The sequence below is a fragment of the Myotis myotis genome, unplaced genomic scaffold (assembly GCF_014108235.1).
Source record: "Myotis myotis isolate mMyoMyo1 unplaced genomic scaffold, mMyoMyo1.p scaffold_m19_p_3, whole genome shotgun sequence".
In the NCBI taxonomy this organism is placed as follows: domain Eukaryota; kingdom Metazoa; phylum Chordata; class Mammalia; order Chiroptera; family Vespertilionidae; genus Myotis; species Myotis myotis.
The window spans coordinates 15,279,664-15,292,429 of record NW_023416335.1 but is presented as its reverse complement, the minus strand read 5'-3'; the positions used below and the strand labels follow the sequence as shown (position 1 = coordinate 15,292,429).

The 12,766-nt window shown below is 44.4% G+C and overlaps 2 protein-coding genes across 4 annotated transcripts in view; one reads left to right on the top strand and one right to left on the bottom strand.

Annotated features, from left to right (window-relative positions):
• DCTN6 (dynactin subunit 6) overlaps positions 1-4,255 on the bottom strand; it is a 23,849-nt gene extending 19,594 nt beyond the window's left edge. For both annotated transcript variants that reach the window (XM_036299600.1, XM_036299601.1), the window contains exons 1-2: positions 4,137-4,255; positions 102-166 (exon numbers count right to left, since the gene is read on the bottom strand). In XM_036299600.1, coding sequence (XP_036155493.1) covers positions 102-166; positions 4,137-4,159 — 88 coding nt within the window. In that variant the 5' untranslated portion in view covers positions 4,160-4,255. The remainder of the gene's footprint in view (positions 1-101; positions 167-4,136) is intronic.
• MBOAT4 (membrane bound O-acyltransferase domain containing 4) lies at positions 4,169-12,766 on the top strand. 2 transcript variants are annotated; one of them, XM_036299598.1, is made up of 3 exons: positions 4,169-4,257; positions 8,550-8,774; positions 11,717-12,766. In XM_036299598.1, exons 2-3 carry the CDS (start codon positions 8,596-8,598, stop codon positions 12,678-12,680), a joined length of 1,143 nt encoding a protein of 380 aa, XP_036155491.1. In that variant the 5' UTR covers positions 4,169-4,257; positions 8,550-8,595; the 3' UTR covers positions 12,681-12,766. The 2 variants fall into 2 exon arrangements, with proteins under 2 accessions (XP_036155491.1, XP_036155492.1); XM_036299599.1 differs by lacking the exon at positions 4,169-4,257 and adding an exon at positions 7,202-7,837.

Sequence of the window (12,766 nt, the reverse complement as noted above, 5' to 3'; positions counted from 1 at the left end):
CGTCAGCGAAACAAGACAAATAAACTACCAAATTACTGTAAAATACTGAAATTAAATCACATCACTTCTTGAGAAACAACACTAGGAAACTATTTTCTTACCTATAGTTACATCGCCCCTGATTTCACTTTCTACACACACAACGGCTCCAGGAGCAATCTTCACACTGAAGGAAGAAAAAAGGTAACATTTAGCACGGGTAAGGTTTACAAATATTGTTATAGAAGCCATCCTGACACTGTGATGAAAAAAGGCTAAGAAAAAAATTGATAGATAAATGCAAAGTACATTGTAAGAGGATAAGGTTTAATATATTATCAACTTTTCAGCTGGCATACTATACATTAGGCTAAAGTCATATATGAGCCCTTATTAATTACAATGCTTAAGAGAAAAAGAGACTTTGGATCCTTTTCTTTCAACACCAGCACCAAAAATCTGAAAACAGAGATATCTATTAGTAGGGGGCTGGTTAATAAATTATAGTATACTATGGGCTAATATACAATCATTAAAAAAGAATAATTCTTTATGTAAAGATTTAAAATTATCTCCAGACTAAGTGAAGTAAAAAATTGCAAAGCCAGCCTGGCTGGTTGCTCAGTGGTTAGAGCATCAGCCAGCAGACCAATTGGTCTTGGGTTCGATTCCCAGTCAAAAGCACATACCTTGGTTGCAGGTTCCCCAGCCCCGGTAGGGGTGCATGCGGGAGGCAACCAATCAATGTGTCTCTCTCATGCCAATGTTTCTCTCTCTCTCTCTCTCTCTCCCTCTCTCTCTCCCTCCCTCTTCTCTCTCTGGAAATCAGTGGAAAAAATATCCTTGAGGATTAAAAAAATAATAATAATAAAATAAAATAAAAGTTAAAAAGCAAAGCAAAGCCAAAAAATGGACAGTTTATATGCTATGCCACTATTTTTGTAAAAAAAGGGGGGGAAAGAATGTATATTCAAATTATTTAACCAGCAAGGTAATATTAATATAAAAATCAGTGTAATGCATAAATGTTCCTATTTATTTTCTAACTGCATATAAAACTGCTTATCGAATGATATAACTTATAGTTCAAACTATTTAAAACAAATATTGATATTCTGCCCTGATCTTTTGTTTGACACAGCTGAATCTAGCTAAATGCTGCCCTAGCCGAGTCTTGTGCTGATATAAATTGCACCAAATGACTTTCCCATTAAATTGACAGTCATTAAGTAACTTGTTCACATTATGCAAAGAATTTTTCTTAGTGGCAATGCTATTATTCATGGTATTAAATCTACTCTCAGCTTCTGTGAAATAATACCATTTTAGATACTAGTATTTTGACTTTAGAATTCTATTTGGATTATTCAAAATTTTGATTTCTAGTTGTTCATTGCTAGTACGTTATAAAAATACAATAATTTCGTATATTGACCTTGTACCCTGTGACCTTGCTAAACCCACACAATTCAAGTCGCTTTTCTGGTAGGTTCTCTGGAATTTTCCATGTAAAAACTTTTGTGTTTGGTGCATAGGGACAGTTTTAGTTCTTTTTCCAATTTGTATGCATATTATTTCTTTTTCTTGCAATTTGTATGCATATTATTTCTTACTGCTCTGGCTAGGACTTCCAGTACAATATTAAGAAGGAGTTAGGAGACCAGACAGCCTTGCCTTGTTCTAGCTTCATAAGACCAACAAAAGGTATTAAATTATCTTCTAAGCCATGAATTTTGCATTTTAAAAAATTATTAAAACCTGTATGTGAAACCATTGAAGCTTTCTTGACCAAAATGTTACTGCCTTGACTTATAAATTTTCAAAAAGTTCTTTTCTCATTTCAGCAAATATTTTACCACCAGCAAGGACCAGAAATCTAGATCGCAATGAATCACTCATTTCAATATTATTTTATAAGTTCTATAAATATTAATGTTTAAGCAAGCAGGGTACAAATTCTTTAACATGTCTCTCCATTATTCATATTACAGAGTCCCCCCAAATATTGCAATATAAGTGCAAAGTAACACCAAAAATATTTTAAATCACATCAACTTCCCTACTGATGATAAAGAAAGACATACACAAATGTTTCTTCTACAAATTTCAGTGAACAAAACTTTCTGCCAGCCCTGGCCGGTTTGGCTCAGTGCATAGAGCCTCCGCCTGCGGACTGGGGGGTCCTAGGTTCGATTCCAGCCAAGGGCACATGCCTGAGTTGGAGCCTCGATCCCCAGTAGGGGGAGTGCAGGAGGCAGCTGATGGATGATTCTCTCTCTTCATTGATGTTTCTATCTTTCTATCCCTCTCCCTTCCTCTCTGAAATCAATAAAAATATATTTTTTTAAAAAAACTTTCTACCACAAAATATTTTTAAAGCTCTAAGCAAAAAAGTCTATATATCAAACAAAAAAAACCCGAATAATCCCTGGGTCTAACTTCAAAAAGTGTTTGTGAGATAAGGCACAGCTACATGTATTTCCATCATTTGGACATACGCTTTGTACAAGGCTCAAGTTAATGAAATTTGAAAAGCGATCTATCTGGGTTACGATGTGCCACTTGACTCTGCTGAAATCACAGAAAATATAGAACCTTTCCACTGAGTAAGAAAGAAAAACTTCAGTAACCTAACTCAGAAAATAATCTCCCATTTTGCAGATGAGGAAACTGAAACCCAGAGAGGAGACATTTCTTGAAGAAAGTTCACTGGGGGGGGGGGGGGGGGGGGGCATCATTATCCTGGCACCAATCACCTCGTTCCTGTTGAAAGTTTTCTGGAAAGAACCTGTCGTGCTGGGTATTTTTCCTTTGAGAGGCGTGATCCTTGAATGTATTACCATTTGTAAATGGTAATTCTCTAATGCCTTTCATTTAGAGTGGGTTTGTGTGCTAAACTATGTATTGGATTAGGCCATGGTCAAATACATTCGGCTTTATAAATGCCTCTTGTTTTACAGCTTACTTCCCATTCCAACTTCCCATTCCCTCAGCCTCCCTCTATGATTTCTTATGACAAGAGCATTATCTAACACTGGATTTGTCCTGGACAAGTGAAGACAGGAGCAATTCACAAGTCCCCCTCTGTCTTCAGTTTCATGCCTAAGCGCCCCAGGTGAAGTTTGTGTCACAATCAGCATACTTCTCTGTGCGGCAGGAAGTAATTAAATTCACCCTCAAATCCACTAAAACAGGGTCCAAACGTCTCCGGGTGGACACACTGCCCCTGCGTGGCGGGCAGGGGAGCAGCAGGCAGCTGGGAGGAGGCTGAGCCACGATCTATTAAAATCAGTCAACAAGAAACACCTGCATCTCCGCCGTACACTGCTCTATAGTAACAGTCGTAGGTCTGCTCCTCTGTAGCTCATGAAAAAAGTTGGTTACCTGCGTAAGTAGAAGAACAAGCTACATTTTAAGTCTGTCGGCTTTCTTTTCCAAGAAGAGTCAGCAGAGGCTGCTTTTGGACACAGTTTAACCCGAGCATTGGTCGCACCCAAGTGCTCCCTTCCTCCACCGGCAGCTCCTAGCAACGCGACTGCTGGAGACGCCACAATGGCCGCCCCCCGCACGTAGAGGAGCTGATCCACGCGGGGCGGCACGGCTCAGCTCTCGGCCGGGCGCGGCCCCTTTCGGACGAGTGACCGTGGACGGGTTTACACCAACACACCGCCCACGACAGGCAGGCGGGGCCGGGGTGCGGCCAGCGCCAACGTGGGCGTCTGCGAACACACACCCGAGAAGGCAGCTCCGAGCCGTCGGTGATCGGCGGCCCCAAGCGCAGCGGAAGGGAAGAGGCGACCCCGCTCCCCTCACGGCCCCCGCCTGCCTCACCCACGCCCCACGCCCCACACCCCACGCCCCACGCCCCAGGCCCCGACCCCTTCGCGCAGGCGCGTGGAGGAGGGACAGCGAGGCGGGCCGGGGATGGAAGAACCGACCCTTCCCGGCCCCGCTTCCGCATCCCTTCCCAGGCCTCCCGATCCCTATTCGGTCGCCTCCTCCGTCCGCGGAAGCGAGGCCTGGGCTTTAGGAACCATCCAGGCCGAGTGCCGGGGATAAGACTCCATCTCAGTCCCCGCCACTGGCGATCAGAACAGGTTCCATCTCTGCAGAGAGCGGAGAGCGGAGAGCAGGCTCTTCTCAAACAGCAGACCCACCTCTTTTGAGTCTTCTCCGCCATGGTTGGGCCCCCTCTCCAATTGGAACCCAGATCGACACAAGCGCCTGAGAAAAGCGATGATCTCGACAAGCGATTGGATAGCCTGGCAGGATTGGAAGGTGGCGGGGCGGGGCCTGCCCGCGGGGGCGGGGCGGGGGCGGGGCCAGAGTGGGGCTCGCCCCTCCTCTGCTGCCTGGGTGAGTCGGCTTGTTCTGGGAGGTGTATGGTCACCCGCTGATTTCAACTCAATCTAGGGATCGATAGACTCAGATTTAAAACGGTCATTTAATCCAATCCAACAATCATCATTATGACCTCATTATACCCCACCATTCATTTTCAGTCTTCTTTCCAGTTTCCATTCTTTAAGATTCTTTCTGCTAACCCTTGGGCCCCTTTCTTGCTCAGTGAGTTTACCTCTTCCTCAACGAGGCCGTCAATCCTACAAATTAAGTACCTTTACCTGCTGGCTTTCTCGGGTTAATCCTTTACTGCACTTCACGCCTGATTATTCAATTGCCTACTGCCTCAAAGTCTTATCAAACCTGGAAAGTCCAGAACAGATTTATGTCTAGTCCTCTCTTCAACCAGTTTGGTCCTTTGATCTCCATCTCAGTAAAGCAAGCATGTCAAACTCAAAGGCTAACACGGGCCAAATAAACAAGGTTTAAGTTTATGTGGGCCGCAAAAAAACAAAAGCTTCAATTTTCATAGATACGTAGGTTTATTTCAATAGAGACATGCTAAATACAAAGGACTGAAATGAGTAATTGTTAACATAAAATAATAGAACGTTTTAATAAAAATTAATATTTTTCCTTGAACATTAACTTATCAGGCACTGAATAGCTGCACAAATTAATAAGCATAACGCAAGTAAACCAGTTTTCTTGTTCTCCGAAAGCGAAATATTTCCTGTTGTGCACACCAAGCAAGTCAGTACAAGACTAATGAGGTGGCAGTTGGCTGCTAAAATATTTGCTGCTAGTATTAGTGGAGAGAAATGGTACGCCTGCGCAGAAGGCACGGAAGGGAAATGAATGCAATACGATCCTAGTAACCAGTCATTAGCGAGCATTGTAGTTCGTTATTAATAATTATGTATAACAGGATATTGTAAAAATTAAGTTATGGAATTTTTATTAAAATGTTTCTTACATACCGTTATATTGGCTGGGCCTCAAAAATACTCATTGTGGGCTGCATGCGGCCTGCGGGCCACGAGTTTGACATGCTTGTTCTAGGCACGCCTCACCTCTCCATCTATAATTCACCAGCAAGTTCTGCTGGTCCTATATCTGGTGTCTGTCATGCTTCCACTTTGCATCATTTACTCTATCACTTCTTTAATGTAATCTCAGCTCCCCTATTGTCTGCTCCTTCCACCCTTCACCTTTAAAGTCACCCCACCACGCCTACCCACACCCCATCCAAGCCTGTAGTTAAAATCATGCTTTAAAAACCAAATCCAGTTTGGTTTTTACTTCCTATTCCTTTTAAAATCCAGGCCAGCCTGGGTTGCTCAGTGGTTGGGCCTTGACCTATGAACTGCATGATTTGATTCCTGGTCAGGGCACATATGTGGGTTGCAGGCTTGACCCCCAGTGTAAGGCATGCAGGAGGCAGCCAATCAGTGATTCTCTCTCATCATTGATGTTTCTATCTCTCTCTCCCTCTTCCTTCCTCTCTGAAAAAAAAAAAAATTAAAAATAAAATCCAAACTTCTTTCCATAACCAATCTCTGGCCTAGATCCTACACTTGCCTACTTCTCTCTTCTTTAATTTCATGTTCCTCTTCCTCTTTCTCTAATCACACTTTCATTCTCAAAGAAGCCAAGCTGACTTTCCACCCCAGATGGCTTCCACCTGTCCTTTGCCCCACTCCCTTTAGACCCTTTATGTCTCAGATGTCACATACTCTGTGTTTCAGTTTTTTGTTTTTTTTTTTTCATTACAGTTGGTGTCAGTAAAGTGGGATTTCCTAGAATCCTGGACATGTGACTTGGGAAGAGAAAGTATAAAAGGGTGGGGGATAAGGAACCTTTGACCCCTTATGGCTACTGTCAAAGGTAGTTGGTACCAGTTCAAAGCCAACAGGAATCCACAGTTTGGGGTTCCGTGAAGAAGGAAACCTCATGGAGCTCCAGGGCAATACAGCATGGCTGTACCAGTAAAAACAGCACGACTGTGAAACAGCTAAGTAGTACAGCCAGGTCGTGAGGCTGCTTCGGGGCCAGGAGGCCCTGAGGTCAGGCCCCCTTTCAGCTAGGCAGCTCTGCTGCGCTCCACCTGGAGAAAGGTAGTCTTCAGTGAAAAATGAAACGCTGGAGCCAGAGGGGAGCTGGCTTATATAGACATAAGTCCCCGCCCCTGATCAGAATGGAGCCACTCTGATAGGTCAGAACTGTGGGACAGTCTCAGTCTTGTTGGTTGAAACAAGACTGGAACTCCTCTATAAGGGCTTGCTCAGATGGCAGAAACAGTGCAGGCAGGTGGTTTAACGCAGAAGCAGACGAGTTAGAGCAGTGGTTCTCAACCTTGGCTGCACATTAGAATCACCTGGGAATGTTTTTAAAATCCTGATTTCTGGGCCCGGATTTTAAAAAGATTCCCAGGTGATTTTACTGTGCAGCCAAGGTTGAGAACCACTGAGTTAGAGGCTTCTCTGCCTTTTTATTAACAGATATTTACTGAGTACATAGTATGTGCCTAGCATTGTTCTATGTGCTGGGGATACAGCAAGAAGCAAAACAAAGGCTTTTCCTTGTAGAGCTCACATTTGTAGCAGGGGGACAAGCAATAAACTGAGAAGTAGATTTATAAGGGGGTGGTAACAGATACTATGAAAAAAAAAGAGCCCTAGCCGGTTTGGCCTGAAGACCCAAGGGTCGAGGGTTCAGTCTGGTCAAGGGCCCTACCCCAGATGCAGGCTCCATCCCCAGCACCAGTCAGGGCGCATGCAGGGGGCAACCAATTGATACGTCTCTCTCACATTGATGTTTTTCTCTTTCTCTTCCCCTCCCTTCTACTCTCTTAAAAAAAAAAATCAATGGAAAAAATATCCTCAGGTGAGGATTTAAAAAAAAGAAAAAGAAAAAAGAACATAAGGAGGGCAGTGGGAGTTGGGAGGGGGGATCTTCTCACTCTTTGAGAACCCAACTCCCTTCCTCATACTCATGTCCTTGTTCCCTTTCCCCCAGTCTGCAGAATTGTCTGTTCACAATTGGAAAATAAGATCTTTCCTTAACTTAGTGAAGAAAATATGACAGTCAGATGGCTGGAAAGACAAATACTGTGATATGTAAACTAAACAAAACCAGAACTTTTGAAAGCAGTGTTTTTAGTACATGTCATTATTAAGTAATATAACCACAAATAATGTTTTGGTTTCTATAGTGCAGTTCCTCTTATCAGAAAACCAACGTTTATGCTGTTACCCCTAGTGCTTTTGTTTGCCTTTTGCTCACCCAGGCCTTCCTGTACCTTATAAAAAGATCAGGGAGCCTGGTTGAGGATTCTGCTGCAGGAAGGCACCAGTTAAGGACTCTGGAAAGGACAGTGTCTTCTGTGCCAGTTCATAATGGGTTGGCTTCGGCTGTTTTTCCTCCATCCCGTCTCCCTTTACCAAGGGACTGCTTTTCCCTTTGCACTTCTGTTTAATTGTCTCTGCAGCACGGATTCATTTCCCACTCGTGCCAGGTAGGTGTGATGGCTGATTGTGTCCATACATCTGTGAATGTTATGGTAGGTCAAATGGCATAGATTGCAGTGCAGATGTGAAGGTCTATCTTATAAAAACCCAGCAGCCCTAACGCCATAATGACCAAAGACCGGCATAGGTGGGTGGGGCTGTACAATTTCACACGCTGGGCTTCTAGTTAAATATAATCACACTTTTTTTATTATTATTGATTTCAGAGAGGAAGGCAGAGGGAGTGAGAGATAGAAACACCAATGATGAGAGAGAATCATTTTTGTACTTTAAATATTTTTTTATTTTTTAATTACAGCTGACATACAATATTATATTAGTTTCAGGGGTGCAACCCAGTGATTAGGCATTATATAACTCACTAAGTTAGAACCCCCATAAATCTGGTACCCATCTGACAGCATACATACTTATTACAATATTGTTGACTATATTCCCTATTCTGTATATCCCAGGGTCACTAAAGCAGGAGTCAAGATTGAGCTCCTGGGGTAGTCGTTCACAAAGGGACTCTGGCTCTTTCTCCCGTGGTCTTTCCCTTCAGAAGAACCAAAGGCAGGTTTGGGAGTGATAACAGTATGACTTCTTTAGGTGTTCTGTGAGGCCTGCTTCAACTGAGTCACCCAGAGTGACTGAAGCGGCTCATGTGTCGCAGTGTTCTCAGTCAGTCTCACGGGCTGTCTGTCCTTCTTCTTTCAGGCACCTCTTTCTCCTGGCTGGAGGAGGGGCCCTGGCCTTGGCTGCTATGGGTTCCTTTGCTGTGCTTGTCTTCATCCCTGCTCTGGGCACCGTGGTTCTGATCTACTCACTCGGCCCACAGGAGGTCCACAGGTGGGCTTTCCTCTTTCAGATGAGCTGGCAGACGCTGTGTCACCTGGGTTTGCACTATACTGAGTATTACCTGCAGGAACCTCCTTCCACGAGGTAAAGCAGTTCAGCCATGTGCTTGTCCTGAGCGGTCCAAGGGGGTTGTTTGCACTGTGGTAGCAGAACTGGGCGTTGAGCTTGAATCCAAATTCTTCCACATTTGAGCAGTGTGACCTCGAGCAAGTCAGTTAACCTCTCCTGGCCTCAGCTTCTTTTTCTGAAGAAGAAGAAAAAGTGTGGTGGTGGAGGAGTGTAAAAAAAACCTATCTTGCAAGACCCTTTCTTATGTTAGAGATAATGAATTAAATGTAATTATATGACTGTTAATAACTACCATGTGTCACCGATGAAGCACAGTCTGGCACTTAGCAGTAATTGCCATTGTGCCAGAGAAGGAGGCTGACCCAGGAGTCCCAGGGCACACAGACGAGGCTGCCTGGAAGTGACTAAGCCCAGTTTGCTCACCTCGTGTGGGTGGTTTAGACACGCAGCCAGCAGCCTGCCCTCCCCTTTAGCAGGACAGGGAAGGTAGAAATCCACTGTAAACCTTTGCTGCCTTTCCCATGGCACCTGCTGTGCAAGAGTTGTACTGTCACTGGGACTCGCCTTTCCATCCTCTCAGAAGAAGGAAAGAAAAATCTAGAAAAGAAAAAATTGGTGCTGATTACAGCCTAGAAAAGTGTTTTCATGAGTCAGTGACATCACCAAGATTAGGGGGAAGAATATCGCTGCGATCTTGAGGCCTATTTTTCGGGCTCCCTCTGTTAGCACAATCGATATGTGTCCATGGTCAGAGAAATGGGGCGTTAACCTGTCGAGGTGGGTCACCTCTCTGATTCCAACCTGTCATTGATTCACTCACTTTGCCAACCCTATCAAACTCAGAATCCTTTTCTTTATTTCTGTTTTACCAAAGCCTCAGGGTTTGCTTCTCTGAAGAAAAGGCAAGATGGCAGGTGGATGGGGAGGAGGGGGTGAAGATACAGATGGGGGTGTGATGGAGTAGGATTTCAGTAGGAGGAACAAGTTGAGCAGGATCTGGCCCGACAGGAGCAAGGTTGGGCCAGAGCTGAAATGGGAAGGTGTACTAGTTTGCTCTGACTGTCATAACAAAGTACTACAGACCGGGTGGCTTAAACAACAGAAATTTATTTCCTCTGGAGGCTGGAAGTCCAAGATCAAGGTGTTGGTAGGTTCAGCTTCTTCTGAGGCCTCTCTCCTTGGCTTGCAGAGGGCCACCTTCTCCCTGTGCCTTCACATGGTCTTCCCTCTGTGTCTGTGTTATAATCTCCTCTTCTTAGAACAGTGGTTCTCAACCTTGGCTGCCCATTAGAATCACCTGGGAATCTTTTTACAATCCTGATTTCTGGGCCTCACCCTCCGGAAATTCTGTTTCTTTGTTACTAATGTTGTGGCCCCACCCCATAACAAAGAAACAGAATTTCCAGAGGGTGAGGCCCAGAAATCAGGATTGTAAAAAGATTCCCAGGTGATTCTAATGTGCAGCCAAGGTTGAGAACCACTGTCTTAGAAGGATAACAGTCGTACTGGATTAGGGCCCACCCTAATGACCTCATTTTAACATAATTACCTCTTTAAATACCCTACCTCCAAAAACAGTCACATTCTGAGGTGCCAGGGTTAGGATTTCAACATGTGAATCTGTAGGGGACACATTCAGCACTTACCAGAAAGTGAGTGAACAGGGGTTGGTGGCATTTGGAGGCTACTTGGCTTACTGTTAGGATAAATCAAATGAGGCCAGTGGTCCTTAAATCCTGACACACACACAAAAACAACAGTGATTAGGAAGCATGCTATTTTCTCTCCATAGGACAGCATTCCTGATCGTCAAGTATGTCACTTAATTTTCATTTTCTCCACAATAATCTTGCCAGTGGGACCTTCTCCACTTTGTGATGGTGAAGCAGGGACAGTTCAAGTGATTGGTTAAGACAGTGATGGCGAACCTTTTGGGCTCAGCGTGTCAGCATTTTGAAAAACCCTAACTTAACTCTGGTCCCGTGTCACATATAGAAATTTTTTGATATTTGCAACCATAGTAAAACAAAGATTTATATTTTTGATATTTATTTTATATATTTAAATGCCATTTAACAAAGAAAAATCAACCAAAAAAATGAGTTCGCGTGTCACCTCTGACACGCGTGTCATAGGTTCACCATCACTGGGTTAAGAACATACCTCAGTTGTTAATGACTCAGCGCACACACTGAACCTCTAGCTCGATTCACCGTTCCTCAGCACAGATCGCCAGCAAAAGTCAGGGATTGACCTGGCCGGTGTGGCTCAGTGGTTGAGCATCAACCCATGAACCAGGAGGTCACTGTTCAATTCCGGATCAGGGCACATGCCTGGGTTGCAGGCTAAATCCCAAGTAGGGGGTGTGCAGGAGGCAGCTGATCAATGATTCTCTGTCATCACTGATGTTTCTCTCTCTCCCTCTCCCTTCTGCTCTCTGAAATCAATAAAAACATATTTTTTAAAAAGGTCAGGGTTGTTTCATTTTTACAATCTTCAACTTTCTATATTCTTTTCACTACTTTTTGTTGCTTCTATGGCAAATTTCTCCCAGGCCCCTGGTCCTAATCTTTATAAGCCATTCTTAGAAATATTATAATCAATACCTCCCCACAATATTCCTTGTCATTCTCTTATCTGCCTCTTTGACTGATTAATTTCTCCATTTATCTTTTTTTTTGTCTGTAAACTTTTATTATTATTATTATTATTATTTAAGGTATTACAAATGTGTCCTCATCCCCCCCATTAACCCCCTCCATTTATCTTTTGATTCTTCCCAGAGTAGCTTGTGGTTCTGAATTAACTCAAAAGTCTTTGTGGGGGTATTCCAGGCCATGAGATTGGTCTTAATTGTTCAGAACCCCCTATTTGCTTGTGGGGTCATGTGTGAGGGGCTGGAATGGGATAAAATATATGTGGAATGTTTTTTACATGAAAAACGCTATCTCTTTCAGGTTCTGCATCACTCTTTCTTCCCTCATGCTCTTGACCCAGAGGGTCACATCCCTCTCCCTGGACATTTGTGAGGGGAAGGTGGAGGCAGCATCACGAGACATCAGGAGCAGGAGCTCTTTGTCTGAGCATCTGTGTAGGGCACTGCCCTATTTCAGCTACTTGCTCTTTTTTCCTGGCCTCCTAGGAGGCCCTCTGTGTTCTTTCCAGAGATTTCAGGCTTGTGTTCAAGGGTTCAGCTCTGTGGGTCCCAGGTACTCTTTCTGGGCTTTCACCTGGAAGGGTCTGCAGATTCTGGGACTGGAGTGCCTAATGGTGGTCATGAGGTGGGTGGTGAGTGCAGGAGCCGGTCTGGCCGACTGCCGTCAACTCCAGTGCATCTATGTCATGTGGTCCACCGCTGGGCTCTTCAAACTCACCTACTACTCCCACTGGCTCCTGGATGACTCCCTCCTCTGTGCTGCGGGCTTTGGATCTGAGTTTGGCGAGAGCCCTGGCGAGGAGGGATACCTCCCTGATGCGGACATTTGGATGCTAGAAACAACCCACAGGATATCCCTGTTCACGAGAAAATGGAACCAAAGCACAGCTCGGTGGCTCAGACGCCTCATATTCCAACAGGGCAGGGCCTGGCCGTTGTTGCAGACATTCGCCTTCTCCGCCTGGTGGCACGGACTCCACCCAGGACAGGTGTTTGGTTTCCTTTGCTGGGCTGTGATGGTGAAAGCTGACTACCTGATTCACACCTTTGCCAATTTGTTTATCAGATCCTGGCCGATGAGGCTACTCTACAGAACCCTCACCTGGGCCCACACCCAGCTCATCATTGCCTATATAATGCTGGCCGTGGAGGGCAGGAGCCTCTCCTCTCTCTGGCTGCTGTGTAATTCTTACAACAGTGTCTTTCCCATGGTGTACTGTATTTTGCTTTTTCTATTAGCAAAGAGAAAGCATAAAGTTAACTGACATCTTTCCCCAGCCTTCATTTTATACATCCATGAAACAGAATTTAGAAAGTGCCAGACGGTTGTTGATGATGCAAATATTTGAAT